Below are 22,064 nucleotides of genomic sequence, written 5' to 3'. Positions count from 1 at the left end.
GTGGTACATATATACAATGGAATACTACTCAGCCATAAAAAAGAATGAAATGATGCCATTTGCAGAAATATGGATGCAACTAGAGATTATCATAGTAAGTGAAGTAAGTCAGAAAGAGAAACACAAATACCATAGATATCAGTTATATGTGGAATCTAAAACATGACACAAATGAACTTATCTATGAAACAGAAACAGACTCACAGACATAGGGGAAAGACTTGTGGTTGCCAAGGGGGAGAGGCATTGGCGAAGGGATGGATTGGGAGTTTGGGACTAGCAGATGCAAACTACTATATATAAAATAAATAACAAGGTCCTATGGGGATATATATATATATATGTATAGCTGATTCACTTTGTTATAAAGCAGAAACTAACACGCCATTGTAAAGCAATTATACTCCAATAAAGATGTTAAAAAAAAAAGTCCTACTGTATAGCACAGGGAGCTATATTCAGTACCCTGTGATACACCATAATGGAAAAGAATATAAAAAAGAATATAGGGCTTCCCTGGTGGCGCAGTGGTTGAGAGTCCGCCTGCCGATGCAGGGGACACGGGTTCGTGCCCTGGTCCGGGAGGATCCCACGTGCCGCAGAGCGGCTGGGCCTGTGAGCCATGGCCGCTAGGCCTGTGTGTCCCGAGCCTGTGCTCCGCAGCGGGAGAGGCCACAACAGTGAGAGGCCCGCATACCGCAAAAAAAAAAAGAAAAAGAATATATATATATATATATATATATATATGTATAACTGAATCACTTTGCTATACAGCAGAAATTAACACAACATAGTACATCAACCATACTTCAATAAAAAAAGAAATACACACACATTTGTGTGAGATTATTTAGTAAATGTCTCTCCACCCCACCATAAGCATATGAGAGCACGAATGCAACTGTTCCTGCTCGTCCTTGGAATTTTAGCACGCAGCACCCTGCCTGGCACCTAGCAGGCGTCCTAAAACATCTGCTACAAGAGTCAGCGAATGCCCAGCGTGTAGTAAGTGCTCAGGATATTTTGGTCATTACTGCTAAGCTTGGTGAGAGCAGCAACACATCTTCATTTTTATAATCCCCAGGCTTTGGAATATAGTGGGAATAAGAGGTTGTTTTGTGTATTATCAAAGTTAATGACTATTCCTTTAACTTCATCTAATAATCAGCATTTTAAGTATATCAAGGTATTTTTCTCTATCATAAAACCATAGACAATAAAGACTGTTTATTCAGAAAGTCATTGCCACAGCTAGAAATTGCCTAAAGCCACTGGGAAATTAATAAGGAAATAATAGTTTTCAGAGGGGTGAAAGACCTCTAATAAGAAAAACCTTAGTGAACATATGTAGTTAAAAGTTGAGTCAACTACATGTAAATATAGTTATAGAAAATATTGTTATAACTACTTTTATTTAAATGAGGCAATCTCCTTACCAATTTATAGTTATGCTTAGTGAAGTAAGTGTACCAAATATTTTTAAGAAAGAAGAAATAACATAAGAACATTCCTTAGACTCAGATTTGGGGAAAGCAGATTCTAGAGTTTTCTAGAAAACTCTATGTCCAGAAAACCAAAGTTAACCTTTATCAAATAGTTTTTTTTTTTTTGCGGTATGCGGGCCTCTCACCGCTGTGGCCTCTCCCATGGAGGAGCACAGGCTCCAGACGCGCAGGCCCAGCGGCCATGGCTCACGGGCCCAGCTGCTCCGTGGCACATGGGATCCTCCCAGACCGGGGCACGAACCCGCATCCCCTGCATCGGCAGGCGGACTCTCAACCACTGCGCCACCAGGGAAGCCCCAAATAGATTTTTTAAAAGTAACTCTATGTGTTAATATTATCATATCCAGAGATTATTCCAGAGAGTCATATTAAAACTGTGGAAACACTTCCTTTCCATAAAGAATTTACAGAATTTTAATAAGCAGACAAATCTCCCTCAGGATTCCAGGCACTGGCTTCTACGTGTGCCTCTGAACATTAGAACATTTTTGTATTAAAAACTTATATGTTAGGTTTCAAGAGGATCTTTGGGTGCATGTACCGAATTACAAAGCACAGTGTTATTAAAATCATTTAAACACATTCGCTCAGAGATTCTAAAACAGCACAACAGAAAAACTAGAAGGCAGTCACATTACTTTAGACCTGACATAGGACACCAAATATCTCCTTAAGGAGAGACATCTACAGATTCCCTGAAGACCCCAAGTCAGGGGTGTTCTTTTGGAAGCTCTCCACATTCTTCCTTTTAGAATTCACAGAATCCCTGACAAGGAATCTCAATGGGTAGCAAAATAGATCAAATGCTCAATTGATGGAATTGTCCAAGAATTAACATCTTGTCTTCCCTTTCTTCTTTCTTCCTGGGCTTCATCCTTCACAATGATCTTCAAGGTTTTAATTACCAGGTAGTCAGATATTCAGAAGACTCACAGCTTATATCCAATCACCTTGTGACAATCTACATGTCTCAAATGCCTTCCAACCCAACATATCAAATAACAAACATACAAACAAAAAAAAACAGCTCAGTGTCTCCCCACACCCAAACCCTCCACACCTACCTTCCACAAAATCTTCTTCCAATCCCTACTCAGTGAAGGGAACCAGCAACCAGCCTGTTCTGAAAACTAGACAGATAGTTGATACCTCCTTCTTCCTCACACTTCTTATCCTACCTAATCACCAAAATGTACTAATTTTTCTATCCTCAAATCTTTCAGATACACACACTTCTCTATGTTCTTCACCTTCAACAGCTTTGCAATGATTTAGGGTAAAGTTTTTAACTATCTAGGGGCCCAGCTCGTGTCTCCAGCCTCAGTTTGAACCATGCTCCCCCTCTTGCTGTTTGGGTTCCAGCTACATTAAACTTCTTTTAGTCCCTTGAATATATAAAAGCTCCCTGACCACACAGAGTCTTTATTCATTTTGGGAGAGTTTCCCCTCTACCCACCTTCCATCTCCATCCCTTATGACTTTTACTTTCTCTCTTGTGACATGTGCTCCTTTTTTCTTTTCTAGACCTTACTGTGATTGTAATTTTACATTCATAAGTTTTATTCATTCAATGTATATTATTCCCATATGTTAAACTGTATTGAAGTCAGGACCAACTAAATAGACCAATTATCTAGAACAAATTTAAAACGTATCAGAAAGCCCTGCTCCAAAACAAAAACAAAAAAACACCCCAAGCCCAGATGGTTTCATAGGGGAATTAGGCCAAGGTAGTTTCATAGGGGACTTCTGCAATACCTTTAAAAGGCAAGTAACTTCAATGCCATTTAAATTATCCTGGAAGAAGAAAACAAAGAGAAATATTTGCAGAACATTCATGAGGCCAGGATACCAATAAAACTCAGCACAGCCAAAAACATCATATAAAAGAGAATTTTAACTGAATTTTTTTAAGACTGATGCAGAAATTGTAAATAAATATTAGCAAATGGAATCTGTGACCCAATAAAAGGAGGATACATATTGAACAAGTGGGATTTGTCCCAAGAATGAAATGATGATTTAGTAAGAAACCTATCAAAATAAAACTTTGCATAGTGTTTACACACAAGGAATCGACATGAGTCCACTCTCAGCTCTGCCACTTACTGGTTGTCTCATCTTGTTCAAGTTACTTAACCTCTGTGAATGTGAGTTTTTTTAACTTTAGAGTGAAAATACTAATAATACTGAGTTCTAGATTGGGTAAGGGTGAAATGAGTTGATACATGTAAAAAACTTAGAATACTGTTTTGGATAGTAATTGCACCAAATAAGCACCAATTATTTTTATTAATATACCTAATCATAATAATAAAAAGAGAAAAATAATACCAACTGCTTGGACACTATAAATACATTGGATAAAATTCAATATCCATTTTTTCTTTTAATAGCTCTTAATAAAATAAGAATAGAGAGATATTACCTTAATATGAGAAATATATCTATCTCAAATCATAAGTCATCATCCTGCTTAATGAAAATATCTAGACGCATTCCCATTAAAGTCAGACACAAGATAAGGATGTTAATTATCCTCGCTATTATTTAACACTTTTCTGATGGTACTAGCCAATATAATTAGAGAAAAGAAAGAAAGAAAATAAAAATTGGAAAAGACTTCGTAAAATAGTCATCATTTACAAATGATGTAACTTAGCTGGAACACCCAAGAGGATACACTAAAAAAAAAAAAAAAAGCTGTTATAAATATTAAGAAGATTATATATGATGCCTGGGAATAAGATTAATATAAAGAAATCAATAACTTTTATAAATACAAGTAAACCAATTAAACTATAAAATGAATAAAAGATTATATTTGTGATAATGAACAAAATACAGATGATGTAGGTGCAAAGTTATCAAGAAATGGAAGATACATATCTGTATCTGTATACAAAATGCACATACATATGGACATACAATATATACATACAAAGAAAAACCTCAAAACATTACCAAGGGGCACAAAAAGGACCTTAATATTGGAAAGGCTGTCCAAAATTATGGATAGAAAGACCAAAGATCATAATGATAGTAATTCCCCTATTGTTAATTAGTAAATTTAATAGGATTCCAATAGAATACCAGTAAATTTATTTTTAAATTAGATAATCTAATTCTAAAGTTTATATGAAAAAATAAAGATTTAAGAATTCTATAAAGAAGAATGATGATACTATCTTAATTCTACTAGGTGCTAAAGTATACTGTAAAGCAAAAGTAATTTTTAAAGTGTGGTGTTGGATAAAGAATATAAAGACAAGTTAACAGTCCAGAAATTGACTCAAACAGGTACGGCAAAGCAGAATATGCTAAACTGGTGTTTCAAATTGGTGGGGACAATATGCATTAATCAACAAAGTGTGTTTGGACAACTGAGTAATTAAATGGGGGCTTCACATTTTTACCCCCCAAATTCCATGTGGATCAATTATTTAAACATAAAAAGTTCCCCAACTTTTAAAAGTGGCATTAGAGAGCATAGAAAAATATATTTTATTATTATTAGCTCAAAGAGGGCTAATACTAAATACAAAACACAAAACTGGAGACATAGGGGAAATACTGCTCCACCTAACACACACACACACACACACACACACACACATACACACAAAACCCCCCAAAACAAAAAAAAAAACATAAAAAATACAACCAAATCAAGGATAAACCAACGTATAGAAAGTTAAAAAAACCCCACAAACTATATATCACGACAAAGTGTGTGCTTCTTTCAAATATAAGAAAAGAACAAGCCAAAAGAAAAATGGGTAAATTATATGAACAAATAATTCACAAGAAAGGAAATACAAATGACTCTTAAGTATATGAGAAGATAATAAATCTCTTTTGTAATAAGAGAAAGGCATATTACAATGAAAATGAGATGCCATTTTTCACCTATAATATTGGAAAATAGAAAAACTTGATAATCTTCAGTTGTTGAAAAGTGTGGAAAATATTCATTTTATGTGCTGCTGGGGAAAAGGAAACTTGGTACAACCTCTATGTTGAACAGCTTGACAATATCTATCAAAATTACAATGTATGTGTCTTTGGACCTGGCAATTTTACTTCCAGGAATTTCTCCTACGAATTTAGTCTTTTAGGTGCTGCTGTATAAAATCAAATACGAGAAGATACTTGCACATCATTGTTAATGATAGAAAAGGATTAGAAACAACCTAAATGTCCATCAATAAAGCACTTATAAAATAAATTATGATATATCTCTAAAGAGTGATATACCTCTTTAGCATATATCTCTGCTGTTTTTCTAAAGAGTGTCACTGCTCAACACTGTGAACCGTATGAATAGTATATTAGCATTTGCACACACGTGTATGTGTGTGTGTGTGTGTTTAAAGCAGTATATGCTTATAGAATATCACAGGAATAAAATGCAAGAAACTGGCAAACCTGGCTGCCTGTACGAAGGAGAACTAAGAGGTTGAAACTAGGTGTAAAAGGTATATATTTTAAAGATTTTTACAGTTTTTAAATTTTGCAATATATGAATAAGTTATCTATTCAAAATATAATTGTTTTTAATGAGGTAATGAGGGTTAATTAAATGACTTGCAGTGCCTGGCACAACGTCACCAGGCAATAAATGGCTCTCATGTTTGCTATTATGACATTCAATAGGAATTGGATGATGATGGTGGAAAATGGAAAAATCATGGAGTCAAGTGATTGTCTATCTTGGATATGGGGGTCCCTGTCCCTAAATATTAGAATGAACCATACGAAATAGCCAATATTTAACAGGGTTTGACCTGCAAAAAGAGCAATTTCATACAATTCAATCCCAAATTACTTTCTTCTGTGTAAATTAAGACTGTACTCGATAGTGAGAATAATGGTGGCCGTTTGTTTAATTATTCCTTGCCATCCAAACCTACCTGGTTTCCAAATTTGGAGAGTGAGAAGTCAGAGAATGAGTTGGAATAATGGGGATACTGAACTACATGAATCAATTTGGTTCCTGAGTTTTGGATAGCAAGTAGCTTGAATTGGATAAGGAAAAATTTATTTAAGCTTTTTTTTTTCAAAACTCATTTAATCCTGAATTAGGAATACAAGAGTTTGGACATTGAAGGTTTGAATAGTGAGTGAGGGATACCTGTTTTGCAAAAGACCCTTACAGCTTACAAAGCATTTTAGTATAAGTGGCCTCACACATTCTTTAAACTTTGAAGGTGTTATCACAACACCCACCCCATTTTACAAACGGGGAACTGTTTCTGCTTTGCAAGCTAGTGCTAACCAATGCAACACAACTGGTGTTGAGGGAATTGACAAAGGCCAAGACCCACTGCCAGGGCATGGCCCCTGTTCAATGGTAAGACTATACGTTCCACATCTCTCCAAAGCAAGCACTTGTCCTTCCCACCTCCCATCTGTGAGTGCGATACCAAGAGTCCCAAAGCTCAGAAGTTATGGGTAAATTGTAGGGTTGCCACCATTTTGCATATGCTTGTAAATTCTGTTAATTAACATAAAAAAACTTTGATTTTTCCGCTTAAGTTTCCCCCTCATGGTAAAACGTTTCAAGAATATGAATAGAAGACCACAAATGCCTTCTGTAGGTAAAGCATAGGCAGAACCCAAGGGGGACATTGACAAAGGAAGGAAGGAAAACAACTTCTTTGATCAATTCCTAAGACTACAGATACTTTTTCTATAAAAGCCACATTGTGAAGTTTCTGGAGTTCAGTTCTGCTCTTGTGTCAAAAGTTTCCATGATGATCTATGGCAGTATTGAACTGAAAAGGCATCACTTCATCCCTACCTTGTTTCACAAAGCTTGGGAAATAGGCAAGAAAGGAGGGAAAAATTAGCTGCCTTCTCAGGCAGACCTCCAGTCTTATATTATGATTGGCCTAGGAAAAGTTTTAAAGAAACCAGGAGAAACTTATATGAGATTCTCATGCACAGAAAAATTTAGTGTCAAATAGGGAATCTGCTGGCTAGAGACCAGAGTAGACCCAGGCATACAATAGGGGCTCAGTAAACATTTGTAGACTGAATGGGACCAGAATAGACCCAAGCATACAGTAAGTGCTCAGTAAAGGTTTATAGATTGAATGGGACCAGATTAGACCCAGGTATACAGTAGGTGCTCAGTAAACATTTGTGAATTGAATGGATGTGAACGAGTCCTTCAAATGGAGACAAAAAGAAAGCCAGAAACTATCCTATATTAATAGGCAGGTAGCCTTGAATTTGGGTCAGCCTTGAACCTCTTGGGTTTAGTTTCCTCATTTCTAGCATGGGATTTATTAATACTTTATTTGTGGTATTTGTTAATGTTTCTATTTTGTATTCCTTCTTTTTAGAATACTTGACTAGAAGTCCTTAGAAGTCATGCTTATCTCCCTTGTTTTATAGATGAGGACCATTTATCAAATAAAGTTAATGACATCCCTCCCCTCCCCTCATCGACAGGGTTGTTTATAACTGCAAATAAGAACATCAAATCCTTAGAGGAGAGTGCTACAGGCGCTCAGTCTATGGTGTCAAGGATGGTTAATAGCCTTCACGTAAGTGTCCTCCCTATTCCAAGGCAACACTTGGAATTGGGATTTTATAAATGGTTTGCTCTTTAAAATTTCCAGCTTATCAAGGAGCACATCTCAAGTTGAGTAGGCTTAAAATTATTGGTTCTCTATTCAGGCAAGAAGAAACAAGATTCCCGCTTTCAAAACACCTGCATTCCATTGACAGGCATGAGACAGGGAAACAACCAAAGGATAAACCTGAAGATTAGGTAGGACGACTCAACTGATGAAAAATGCTACAAGGAAAATAAGCCAGGTAAGGAGGCAACAGAAAGTAACTGAGGTGGGGAGCCCACTTTAAACTGGCTGATCAGGTAAGACATTTTGGAGGAGGTGACGTGTCCTGAGAACTGACTAATAGGGAGACAGCCTTGTAGCAGAGTATCCCAGGCAGTGGGAATGATGACAACAATGACGATGATGATGTTATTTACTGAGGACTTACTACATTCCAGGCTTTATTGTAACCACCAGTACCATTTTATTTAACCCTCTCAATGACCCATGGAGGTAAGGGACTATTATTATCACCATTTTGTTGATGAAATTGAGGCACAGAAAGGATAGAAAATTGCCCAAGATTCCGTAGCTAGATAAATGATATGATAGAGCAAGTAGAGGGGCCCTGGAGAGGAACTTAATAGGTTGGAAAGCAAAAATCAGGCCAGGGCACTGGAGCTTGCGATGAGATGAAGCTGCGGAGGTCAGATCCCATAAGGCCTTGCAGGCCAATGGCCTCCCTGTGCTTAAGTGTTCTGTGCTCTCCATCCATGGCATCTGTTGACAATTGTCTGTTGATAATTTTCTGTTGACAATTTGGCAAAACAGCCTGGTCATCTCAGTGGAAATGACTGACCTAATCTTCAACCCAGCTCTTGTTAGGAGGTGACATTTCTGCAGCATGACTGTGGGCAGGGCACCAGGTCAACATGGGATCCCATCCAGCCTGGCGATTTACCCACTGAATGACCTTAGATGAGCCCCGGAACTGCAACGAATCTGTTCCTTCTATAAAATGAGGCCATGAACACCTACCTCCCAAACCAGTTGTGAGGATTAAATAAAGCCAAGTTTGTGTCTTGCCCATAGTAGGTACTCAACAATCTCAGTTCACTGCCCTCTCTTCTTTGGGAGGGGCATGGTGGATACTTTAAAATTTATTTGTTTTCTCTTAATTATGGTTCACATTTCCAGCCGCTCCCAAGCGGATTTATGAAGATCAGGACAGAAGAGTTTAACCTCATCTGTCTTCCCCCCTTTCACAAGTTTGTTTCTTTTCTACCTACTCTGCTCCTTGAACTCTGCTGGGGACAAATGATGAGGTCATGCCATCTAATAACAGTTGCTATCTCTAAGGAATGTGAGTCATCTGTGGGCACTGAGGTGGTGCCCAGGCAAAGTTAGAGAACAACAGAGACCGGGCACAGAGAAAGGTCTCGAGCCCCATCGCTACACAGTGAAACCTACTAGCCCCTTTTCACGTTTCAGGCTACTTCCCTGCCTGTGCTCTTAAATTAAAATAAATTCAAACAGCTCTCCCCTTGCCCCCTGCCCCGAATTTTCCTGACATACATTTTTTACCCATTCTAGACAATTAGGAAGGCTGTTTCTCAGGACCATGAATTCTGGGCTCCGTCCTGCACTACATTTTGCAATCCCTCAGCCATTTCCCCCCAGACTGCCATTTCCCACCTTCCCATCTCCCCTGATTTTCAGTGTCTTGTTAAACAACAATTTCTTTCTCTTTCTCTAGTGCCGAGACTGGAAAATTACTTTCTTTAATCCTAGCCCTATTTGTACCTTTAAGGCCAAGAATTTTAGAAACATGGGTGGCTCTGAAATTGTTTTCAGTTAGGACTGCTCTTTAAAAATACTGTTTGTGTGTGTGTGTGTGTGTGTATAGTTTTTTCTTTTAATGTTCTGATAGCCGTTTCTTTTGGCTTGACTTTAGAAATCACTGTTTTCTGGACACTGGGCTGTCTCTATGTTACGGTTTTTTTACTTCTTTAAGAGTTAACGGCTTTAATTCCCTTATCATGTGGGCACGTGTACTGCTTTTCCATCTCCAAATGCAATGAAAAGTTCCCTTTGGGTGTTCCAGGTTTTGCTCATTCTATGTGAGCATTGTTCTCATGGCTCAGAAGGCCTTTCTTTGCCTTCACTCAGATGGAGCCTTTCTCCAACGGCAGGAGGAGTGGAAAAGTCAGAATGAGGTGGGACAGCTTTGTTTCGGAGGCCAAATCCCTCACTCTTAAAGCAGCAGCTCTCCTGCAGGCCCAGGCCAAGGAGCCTGTCCTCACCAAGACTGGGTATGCAGGGGGCTTGGGGAACAGGCAGGCCTGAGCCCTGGGAAGCACTGCTGCCAGGACCAGCTTCGCAACCTTAGGCACTGACTGATTTTTATCTGTAAAATGTGGATAATAATTCCTGTCTCATCCTTTTATTGAGAAACAGAGAAGTTCCTGGCTAGCTAATGGTATTATGATGGTCATGGTGGTTCTGAACGGTCTCTGAGTACGATTCATGATGAGTGTTCTAAGCCAGCGCTTGTCCAGCGATGGGTCACGTGTGCTCCCAACACTTGACTAGTGGCCACGCAGCACGGGAGTTGAATCACACCTGAACTGTTCTATAGCCCGGTCAATGGGTTGAGTCCACTGCATGAACTTGGATGTCCTGGCAATGTCCGACTGTTATAGTAGTTTTAAAGTTTTTAATTCTCGTTTTCTGGACTTGTCACAAACTGGTACCAAACAGTTTGCAAATCTGCAGTGATCCAAGGACCACAGAGTGAATAGCACGTTTTAGGCTGTGGGCCTTTTGAGGGTTCATACCATGAAGGCCCCGTGGGAAGCCCCAGAGGTTTGCTGGGATGGTTCTTTCCCCACCGCCAACTTCAGTGTTTAGTAAGAGTGTGCTGCTGGTCTGCCCGCGTGAACCGTCAGCGGTCTGCTCAGGTGCCAGCCCATAATTACGGTGACTACCAGTAGCGCTGGTTCATCTCAATCTCTGAGCGAGTATCCTGTTCCATCCTCGGGCTTGGCTTGGCATTTAGATAGGAAAGGGGGTTGGACTGTAATCCTTCCTCGTGTCATAAAACCAAGGAAAATATCCTGGCTGGCAGTCAAGCCCCATAAAAATAAAAAACAAACAAAAAACACCTTGGCAGGATTCCAAACGCTCACTCCAGCCACGGCCACTCCAAGAGGTCACGTCATGTCATTCTGTTGAGGGTCATTTTCCAAAGCTAATTGCTCACTTCTTCCAGACATTGGACAATACTCTTTTGCTACCTGTAGAAGCTACATGCAAGGACCAATGTTCTTTAGAATGTAACAATCACAACAACAAAAATTTTCATTCGGTTGGGAAATTAAAGGTACGGGATCAAAAAACATTCCCGTGAAAACTCAGTGCTTTCACTCCCAGTTGAGGACACTGCTTGTTTGAAGGGGTAGATTTATCTAACAGTCACAACAAAAGGTTATAAATCGTATTGAAAACACCCACTGACAATGATTATACTTTGTATTGGAAAAGGGGCTCCAAATACACGGCACATGCCTCAGACTCCCTCCTGCCACCCTCCTCGGCACATGTCATGCATTTACCACTTCTCCTTTTTTCTGATCTATCATCTGGCTTCAGAGTCTCAGTGTAGAATTCAAGGCCATGACCAATGTACAGGAGTGATAATGGAATGAGACTTGCTTGGCTTCCTGGTGGAGTCTTTTCAAGTTACATGTGCTCTTCGCATGCGTGATCATTTTAACCCTCGACTGCGATTCAGTTCTTGTGATTCACAATGTATGTAATCACTCATGCGTGAGAAAACTGGGGCTCCGAGAAATTAAGGCAGTTATTAATCAATATCATAGAAGGAGAAAGTGGCAAACGTGCAATTGGAGCCCTGATCCACGGCTCTAGACAGCACAGGAGGGGACTAGTGTTTATTACTTTCCTCCTGTGTGCCGGGCTCTTTTACCTTGTAACTCATCTAATCTTATAAAATGTAATGTGTGCCAACCTGTGAGACATTATTCTTCCTGATATTCAGATGAAGAAAGTGGGATTCAGAGAATTTAAACGACTGGTTCAAGGCTGTTATGGGTCGTAGGGGGGTTAGCATCTGAACCCACATTTCTCTGAATCTGAAGCACGTTTGCTTTTCTTACCTACGTGGCCTCCACAGCTCCGCCTCTGCAGAGAACACCACTGAGAGCAGGACACAGCAAGGGTACTTAGAGGAATGGTATTAATGACAGCAACAACTTGAATAGGACTTCAGCGCTCGACATTTAGAGAAACGTTTTGGTTAGCCCCACCCTGGAATATCTGCAGGGTGATAAATGATAAATGCCTGATATGATAACTATGTAGAAACACGCAAAAGTGTTTACCAAATAACATTAAGAAATTGTATGTATACTGATTACATTTATGCAGAAATTATGCATATTAGATGGAGAAAGAGTAAGAGGAAACACAAAGAAAATATCTTTTGGCGGGGATACAGGATAATAAGATGTTTTAAAGTTGCGTTAAACATAATGCTTAAAAAAAGTTTGTGTATCCAAGCATCAGGAAAAGCTGGCCAAAGAAAATAGGCAAAAATAATCTCCCATTAAGAAATATGTCGGGCTTCCCTGGTGGCGCAGTGGTTGAGAGTCCGCCTGTCGATGCAGGGGACACGGGTTCGTGCCCCGGTCCGGGAAGCCGGGAAGATCCCACATGCCGCAGAGCGGCTGGGCCCGTGAGCCATGGCCGCTGAGCCTGCGCGTCCGGAGCCTGTGCTCTGCAACGGGAGAGGCCACACAGTGAGAGGCCCGCGTACCACAAAAAAAAAAAAAAAAAAAAAAGAAATGTGTCCTCGAGATCTGAAAGAACACATTTCCAAAACAATGAGAAGGGCATAATGGCACTTAGAGTAAAAATTAAATGCTGATTCAGAGCAAGTAGAAGTAGTGGTATTAGAATAAAAATTTGACATTGGGAAGTCTATTTTAAGTGGGAATTTTGCACACTAGAGCAATCTGGAGGCCCCATGCCATGTTTCTTTCATTTCCTTGATGCATTCAACTCTACTTCTCTTTAGATTTCATGGTGAATTTCTAGGTAGTGACTTTGAAAATGAATCACACATTTTTTTTTTTAAATACTGTAGGGCAGGTGAATTCATCCGAGTTCTATTACTTCTGGTGTGTGTATGTCATTCAAAACCTAGTCTTCCATTTACCAATCTCCCATCCAGCAACCATCCATTCAAGAGGCATTTACTGGGTGCTTATCGTGATCTAGACCTTGTGAGGCCCTAGAAATACGAGATAATCTGACCTTATGTTGCTCTGAGTCTAGCACAGGAGACAGATGCGTGGAGTGACAATTCTTATGCAGGACCTACCAAGAGGTAAGCAGGAGATCCTGTGTGCAAAGAACCAGGGGCACAGGGGAGGGGCAGCTGCTCCCGCTGAGAGTCAGAGAGAGATTCTCAGCAAAGGTGATGGCCGATGAGTCCTGCAGGATGAGGAGAAGCTAGCCTGGGAAAACTGGATGGAAGGGAAGGGTAGGAACAGTGTTGCAGGCAGTGAGCCATACTGTGCCAAGGCATGGAAGCAACACGGCATGACGAGTTCGGGGAAATGCAGGAGGTTTGCGTGGCTACAGGATGGTATGTGAGATGGGGAAGGGATGTGGGACGAGGCCGGGAAGCAGCAGGGGCCCCGTCACGGAGGGCCTAGAGTGCCAAAGTCAGAAGCAGAGCACTTGACGAGGGCACTAGAAACTGTAAACAAGTCCAAGTTAAGTCATCTGCTGAGACCAACAAGGATGGGTATCCTCAGGCTATTAGGAGAGGAGAAACACTCTGGGATGACCTGAGGTCCCCAGCTGAGGCTGGACAATGTGAACGGGAAGCAGACCGACTTATAACAGTGTCTTCAACTCCCCGCAAAAGGGAACGTGCCTTATCCATTCTTATAAATACCCTGGCCCTGGCCCTTTTGAGCCTGGAACATAGTAGATGCCACCCCAAAAGTCTCTTGGTTAGACGATTGACTTAAAATTTAAAAGCAAAGCCAAACTACCCCAAACCTTCAAGGTATAAAGAAGTGCTGTCCCTACAGTATCCAGTGGGCAAGGATTGTCCACTCTACTGTTGATGGGAGATGAATGAAAATGGTACATTCCATTCATGGCCAAGCCAGAGGTTTCCTTTAAATGCTTACCAACAGGGTTTCTGCATTACCAACCCTCATTCTTTCTATGGGATAGGAAATGGAACAGATGTCAATTCGTTTTTAATTTTAAAGTCTTATTCTTTAAACCTAGTTAAAGAAAACAGTTTCTGCATACAGTAAACATTCACATATAAGAGCTGCATATGAGAAACTGGAAATGATGTCAAGTTCAAACCCTGAGTTAGAAAGGGCTTTCACTTTGATGAAATGAAAGTCGAGAATTAAAGAAGGATGAGACTCCTGGGTGTGCTGACCCACGAGAGCTCTCCTCATAACTCTGAATACAGCGGAATCTAGTGAATGACTTGATTCCACCCAAGAGGTAGGACCAGAGACCTAAAAGACTGGACTCTACCCAGGAGAAAGGACCAGAGACCCTTACGAGAGTGCACCTGGCAAAGAGAAGGGAGCTCCACATGAATTTATCTCACTGGAATCCAGCGAGGGTGGTGTTACATCCCATTTACCAGATAAGGAAACAGGCTCAGAAAGGTCAAGTAACTTTCCCAGGTTCACAAAGCTAGCAAGTGGCTGTCCTCTGACACATCCTCTTGTTTGTCTGACCCCTTAGGCCAGGACTCAGCATGAGATGCTTCCCTGGACCATGCCACGCTCTTTCCAGGACAAAACTTTCTCTAGAACTATACCACTCAGCTAAGCTGTACGTTTTGGACCCAAACTCCTTAAACAAACTTAAAAGTTACATTCCAGCCATGTGGAACTGTCTAGTATTCCCCCAGCCCCCCCAGTTTTCTGCATCCTTCTCTGACACTGCTCACGGCTGACCCTCTGTCTTGTCTGTCTGGGACCATCTACTCATCTTTCAGAATCAATTCAAGGGCCAGTTCCTCCTTGAAGACTTATACCTTCCACACCCGCCGTCCAACAACTCCTCCATCCTTTGTACCTGGAGTCAGACCGTGGCTTTAAATCCCTTCTCTGCCACTCACCGGCTCTGTGATTTGGGGAAGTTACCTCCCTGTGCCTCAGTGTCCCCATCCGCAAAAGAGGACTAACAGGAGTCCTGTAAGGTTGTTGTATTAAAAAAAGACTCCCAGCAAAGAGCACAGCTGCATATCTGGCACACAGGAAGCGCTCAGCGATGTTAGCTAGCATTACGTGCGTCACTGTACCCGGACAGATTTCTCTCCCAGCACATTTTTTTCTTTCTCCCCTACCAGGCAGTGATCTCCTTAAGGGTGTCGGAGACCTGGCACAAGAGTGGTGTGTTATAGATGCTTGTGGAATGAACAGTGAATAACGGGCGAAGGGGATCTGGGGGGAGCTGATGAGGCGCCACGGGCAGGTCTCATTGACTCGGACTTGCGCCGATGCCTCTTCAAGGGCACCTGGCCTTCCTGTGCCCTCTTCAAGGAATACCAGGGACAGCAGGGCCTACTGCTGTGTCCAGCAAACATGGTAAAGGACACGTTCCTGAAATCCCACCCCCTTCTCCCCTCTCTCGTTCCCTCACCAGAATGCACTGACTGAGGGGCACCGTCACATCCACGTTAGGAAATGACTCCCTCTCCAGGAGAAGGCGGGCACGTTTTGTGAAACACACTACCCGGTTTCCAGGAAGCCTAACAGCCACTCACTCGGCAGGTCCGTTCCCAGCCCCAGCCCCAGCCCAGATAACTACCACAGGGACACTCGGTCGGTAAGCCCTGGCCTCCCAGAGGTCACCGAGGCGGCCTGCAGAGGAAGTGAGGCCACACCTGGTCAGGGCATCATCTCTGCTCGGCCACCTCCAGCCTCTGCTCCTCGGGGACCAGCGAACCAGCCATTGGCCTCCAAGCACCGCGCACCTCCAGCCTGGATGTGCTGGGATGTGCCCGAGGGAACGCAGGCAGTTTGACAACTCAAATCAAATGACAACGGCTGTTCTGTGGTCACTTCGAAAGCATCAGGTCACCGGAGTCCCCAGCAGAGTGCTGCCCGGCGCACCAGCATCATCATCTGTGTTCACAAGCTCTGGAGCTGGGCTGCTGTGCTTCGCAGGCTCCTTCCTCCAAACCGGGGAGCCGCCTTGGCGGGCTTTGCACATGCCCTGAGGGCAGGCTGCCCTGAGAGTGATTCGGAATTTCCTGGGAATAAATGAACTTGTTCTGGCGAAGCTAGGTGATTATAATTGCTTACCTTCTGTATTGCTTAATTTCGTTTCATGAAAGACAAATCTTATTGAAATTTCAGATGTCTGGAGTATTTAAAATCTCCATTCCTCCTTTCCAAAGCAGGACACATTGATTCTTAAAATTCTTCTACTGATTTAGAAGGCCTTGCGTTAATATTTGTCAACATAAAACGTCTCACCTCTTCTGCAGATACTGGGCATAGTTATTGAAGTTCATTAACTCTATTGAATCGACACTTCACCTGACTTTCTGTGGCTTGAGACAGAGGCTGAGTTCCTCAGAAGGATGGGGGAGCTCCAGGTTTTAAGGCAGTTTTATAAATAAATGGTTTTTCTGACTGCTCAACTGTCTTACAAAAGTAGGTAATAAGAGTACCAGGGAAATCTTAGATTCTGGTTCTGAAATGAAGAAGTAACTTTTGTTTCTCCTTCTTAGCGACCACTGACCAGGCCAGGTCTCCTCATGGAAGCCTGTGTGTCCTGGATTTGGCTTCTGAGTTTGAGAATCTGCTCAGCCATGATTTGCCAAGGGGCTCACAGCTGCCCGGAGGGGTTGCTGATGGGAGGCTGGCTTCTATCCTGACCGTCTTCCCGAGACCCATGGGTTCTTCCCTGGGCTCTCACGGGCCTTGCACATCCCTCCATGTCAGCACGCCTCACTGGAGCTGTAGCCGGCCTTGCCCATCAGCCTGTGAGCACCCCCCTAGGAAGAAGGCCAGGTCTCCACGATGAAGGTCCAGCACCTGGCACACAGCCAGGAAGACAGAACAGGCTCAGTAAGTGTCCTGAAGCAATCAATAGATGAGTAAGTGATGGAGTGAGTGGAGGCAAGAAAGGCAAACGGCCACTGAACCAGGATGCACAAGCCGGGGAAATCAAGTGGTGTTGGGAGGACCAGGATGAGAGAAGACAGCCAGATGCCATGCTGCTCTAAGTGGTTTCAGTATGAGGAATAATGATGGACACCCAGCAGGTGCTCAATAAATATGACAGTGAATACTAACTGGGTACTTGCTGTCGCGGGCTCTGGGCTAAACCCTTTACGTGGATCGTCTTACTTAATCCTCCGGTTAAACCATACCAGGAACTGATATTACTTTTGGCGAAGTACGTTAAGGACCCAGTGAGAGACGCTGACTCCCCCGTCAAGGAAGGAAAGACATGACCCAATTCCTACCAATATCATCATTCTATGAAATAGTGCCATTTGCAGCACCATGGATGGACCTAGAGATCATCATAGTAAGTGAAGTAAGTCAAACAGAAAGACAAATATCACAGGATGTCACTTATTTGTGGAATCTAAAAACAATGGTACAAATGAACTTATTTACAAAACAGATTCCCAGACATAGAAAACAAACTTATGGTTACCAAAGGGGAAGGGGGGGAGGGATAAATTAGAAGTTTGGGATTAACAGATCCACACTATTGTATATAAAATAGATAAACAACAAGGACCTACTGTGTATCACAGGGAGCTATATTCAATATCTTGTAATAATCTATAAACAAGAATCTGGAAAAGAATATGTATGTGTGCATATACATATATATATGAATCACTTTGCTGTACACCTGAAAGTAACACAACATTGTAAATCAACTATACTTCAATACAAAAATTAAAAAAAAAAAACCTATCATTCTACTTTCTTACTAGAAAGGCAGCAGTTTTGCCATGAGACACATAGATTCTAGAGTTCAAGTCCTGGTTCTGCCACTTGGGGACTTAAAGCTGGGTGACTGACTTTACTTCTACCATCTGTGTCAGCTCTCTTGTGGGGAAGGTACTGGTGCACGTGGGCCATTGTGACATCCAGCTACATCAGGACGTGTACATATAGCAGAGCCTGCAGCTACCGCTACTTCAGATGGTAGCCTTGGAAACGCTACTCTCTATTGCCCCAAACCATACACGGTTCCCTGTGTCATTCCCCCTCTGCAGGTGTGATGTCCTCACTCTTCGTGGGCTGGAAGCAGAGAACTGCAGATGTGGGGACCAGTGGGCCTTGTTGACCCCAGGGTGAAGGCCACAGTTTCACTGATGACAATAAGAGCAACTGGGGGCGGGGTGCGGGAAATTCAGCCTTTATTTCTCTGTGTTAAACGCAGCTAAAAGATGTAATAAAGGATCTGTCCAAGATCTCAGCAGAGAGTTAGCGACCAAGTCTAGGATAGACTCCAAAGTCCCAGATTCCTATGTGAGGTCAGCTGAGGGTACGTAGTGTGGAAATTCTTGATCCGCCTAAGGAGAGGCATGTTCAGATGGTTTAAACTAAATCTCTCCTGGTTCCTGACAAGAAGAAATGCCCAGCAGTGTAGGGCATCCTTCTGAATTCCTGTGGCTGGAATGGCACTGCAGACCCTCACTTGCCCAGACATTGCTACCCACTCCCACTGTGCCAGGAGCCCCACGGGGGAGCAGTTCTTAATGCAGAGCCTGGAGGTTTAGGAGAACGTAGCCTCGGCTACCTTGGCTGGGAACACTCCCCTCTGGATCCACCCTCCTGGGCAGACTCTGGTTTTCCTCTGAGCAGGAACCAGGGGGCTGTTTAGTGGAGAACGCCCTGGCTCAGGGCTGCCAAAGGGGCGGGCATGCTGGGGGTGAGGCGGTGGGAAGTGAAGCTGACTCTGGCTTTTGCCACGTCTCGACTGGGCTCTGGGGCATCTGAACTGAATAGAAAGAGACTCTTCTCGCTCACCCAAGAAGGGGACACTGCCATCCTCGTGGTTAATCTTTTCAGAGGCTCCTGGCCCAGTAGCCCAGGCAGCCAATTGCTCCAAGACCTGGCTCCCAACTAACTCTCTCTCCCATTTCTCCTGGCAACTCCCTTCATGTCCCAGCATCAACAGACTGCTTGGAATTCCATCCCCTAACTTCTGCTCCCTCTGATGGAAATGTCCTTCCTCCTCCTTTCTCTGGTTTAACTTTATTCATTCTTTCACACACTACACAGGCATTATCTCTTCCATGAAGCCTTCTCTGACGGATTCTTCTGAGATGTCTATCTTGTATTCCCATAATTTCATCTGGAAACTTCTATCATGGTATTCACCATTTTGCATATAATGTTCTGTCTTTATGGGTCTGACTCTCGTAGGAGGACGTTTCTTGATAACAGGTGCAACGACTTTTGTCTTTGAATCTTCAGCGTCTTGCCCGGTGCCCGGCACATTGCAGTGAGGGCATGACTTGGAAACATTTGTCCAAATTATTCTTCACTTACAGAGGAGGAAGTCCAGCCAGGACATTTCAGCATTTCAATGTATGCAAACATGATTGTACTTAGAGGATTGTGAATACAAAACAAAATTCACAAACCTGCACTTAAGGATAAAGAAACAATAGCATAAACATTATGATGGGGTCGGGCCCTGGAGAAGTGGTCTGCTACATCACGGTGGTGAAGGAAGCCAGCAACTCAGAGGCAAAGGAATGTGGACTGTGGCCACTGCCTTCGTGTTGACTCTGGAAGACAATGCTTGCTTTATGAAGGAAACCATATCCTCTACTTGCAATGTGATGACTGCCAGTCCACACTAAAAACCAGTGTGATATATGTTACCCTGTTAGACCAAATACGGAGGCTGTAAGCGTTATGGGGGCAGAGAGTTTTGCCTAACGTTTAATTTTTTTAAAATAAAAATTCACTTTATATCCAAACCAGAAAATCTGTTACATGTTACACAGAGAGTCCCTAAGAAGCCTTAGAAATAAATGTCTGTGTTATAGCACCAAGGTGAATTTCTTCAAGGGACTCTCTCTGGAGGGCACACCGAGCCTCCTCATAGGTGACTCATCCCTGGGTACAGACACAGAGGCTGTGAACTCAACAAGAGCACATTGGAAACTTGAAACAATCAGAAGGGACATAGTGCCAAAGCATTTTATGAAAGAGACATTGCTAGCCTGTGAATAATTTATTCCAGGAGTCAGACAAACATAGAGAAGAAGCTCAACACTGACAAATTCTAGGTCTGATGCTTTTTGTTAATTAAACCCAATCATCTGTTGATCACACACACACACACACACACACACACTGTGGTATAAGACATACATATTGTGCTACTGTTCACAATTGTCAAGACAAGGAAACAACCTAAATGTCCATCAACATTTGCAAATGTTGATGTGGTCCACGCATGCAATGGAATATTACGCAGCCATAAAAAAGAATGAAATAATGTCATTTGCAGCAACATGGATGGAACTAGAGATTATCATACTAAGTGAAGTAAGTCAGAAAAAGACAAATGCCATACGATATCACTTATATGTGAAATCTAAACTATGACATAAATGAATTTTGTTTCTACGAAACAGAAACAGACTCACAGACATAGAGAACAGACTTGTGGTTACCAAGGGTGGGGGAGGGGTGGAGTGGGAGTTTGGGATTAGCAGATGCAAACTATTATATACAGGATGGATAAACAACAAGGTCCTACTGTATAACACAGGGAACTATATTCAATATCCTGTGATAAACCATAATGGCAAAGAATATGAAAAAGAATGTATGTATATGTATAACTGAATCACTTTGCTGTATGGCAGAAATTAACACAACATTGTAAATCAACTATACTTGAATAAAATAAATTTAAAAAGATATACGTATTGTGATATATTACCTCATTTTAATTCCTTGGCTCAAGATATATATATAAACCTCTAAATTCAAACTCAACAGGAAATATAATCAACCCATTGGTCTTACCCTGAGGTAGTTGAGGGTGAAATTTGTTAGCCCCATCCTGGTGATGTTTTTGGACAGCTGATCCAGGACCTGAGGATCTTGTGCCTAAACAGGAAAAAAATCATATATTTTAGCCCTGTAAGATGGTACCAACAAAGTCCTCGACTGTGCTACAGCTGCTAAGAAATACAATCTGCACCTTGTCAATTTTTCTCAGAGGGGCAGGCTGCTGGAGATAATTTAATTCACATTTTGAAGACACTTGCATATAACACTTAAGGACACTTTTGGATCAGTGGTGCAAGACCCATCGCCGGGGAGAATCAAACTGAGTCAGATGGGAGAAATGACTTCACCTCCTCTGTGAGAGGCCCTGTGTCTTCAGGAGGAGGGTCATTAAGTCCAGCCAGGACACCTCCGAGGTCCCTGGCACTGCCGCCCCCCTGCCCCGAGGGAAGGTGTGGGCTGGATTTCGCAGAGCCATGCTTTAGGACTGGCCTCTGCTGCGTGTTGTGACAGTGTTGTTTTCAACAGCTTGGAGCTGAGGACTAAATGTGAAAACTTTGCAACTGCCATGAAATATACACATATATTAAACAATTCTAACTCTCCTCCCCATTAAGCGAAGGCTAGAAATAGATGTCTTCAACAATTTTCATCCTGCAGGACTGCAAGGGTATGCATAATATTTTCCAAAGTATCAGCCACAGAAAAAAAAAGATGTGATGTTTTGTGGGCCACCCCCAATGTTCAGTTTGACCAGAAAAAAATGAAAATTCTTTCTGGATTCCAACGTAAAGTGTCTCTTAGTTGATGCTCTTTCTTTCTGTTTGTCTTTTCTTCTTTTTTAATTGATACAAACTGTTGCTAAACAAAGGAAGTCTTAGTAAACATCCCTTTGTCTCCACATC

At 42.1% G+C, this 22,064-nt stretch overlaps 1 protein-coding gene across 8 annotated transcripts in view; it reads right to left on the bottom strand.

Annotated features, from left to right (window-relative positions):
• Window positions 1-22,064, bottom strand: part of LDB2 (LIM domain binding 2) — a 380,726-nt gene that overhangs the window by 49,933 nt on the left and 308,729 nt on the right. For all 8 annotated transcript variants that reach the window (XM_060148465.1, XM_060148466.1, XM_060148462.1 and 5 more), the window contains exon 5: window positions 21,175-21,258. In XM_060148465.1, coding sequence (XP_060004448.1) covers window positions 21,175-21,258 — 84 coding nt within the window. The remainder of the gene's footprint in view (window positions 1-21,174; window positions 21,259-22,064) is intronic.

Source organism: Lagenorhynchus albirostris, chromosome 4 (genome assembly GCF_949774975.1).
Source record: "Lagenorhynchus albirostris chromosome 4, mLagAlb1.1, whole genome shotgun sequence".
NCBI classification, from domain to species: Eukaryota; Metazoa; Chordata; class Mammalia; order Artiodactyla; family Delphinidae; genus Lagenorhynchus; species Lagenorhynchus albirostris.
Note: the sequence above shows the minus strand (reverse complement) of the source record. Positions and strands in the feature narration are given on the sequence as shown.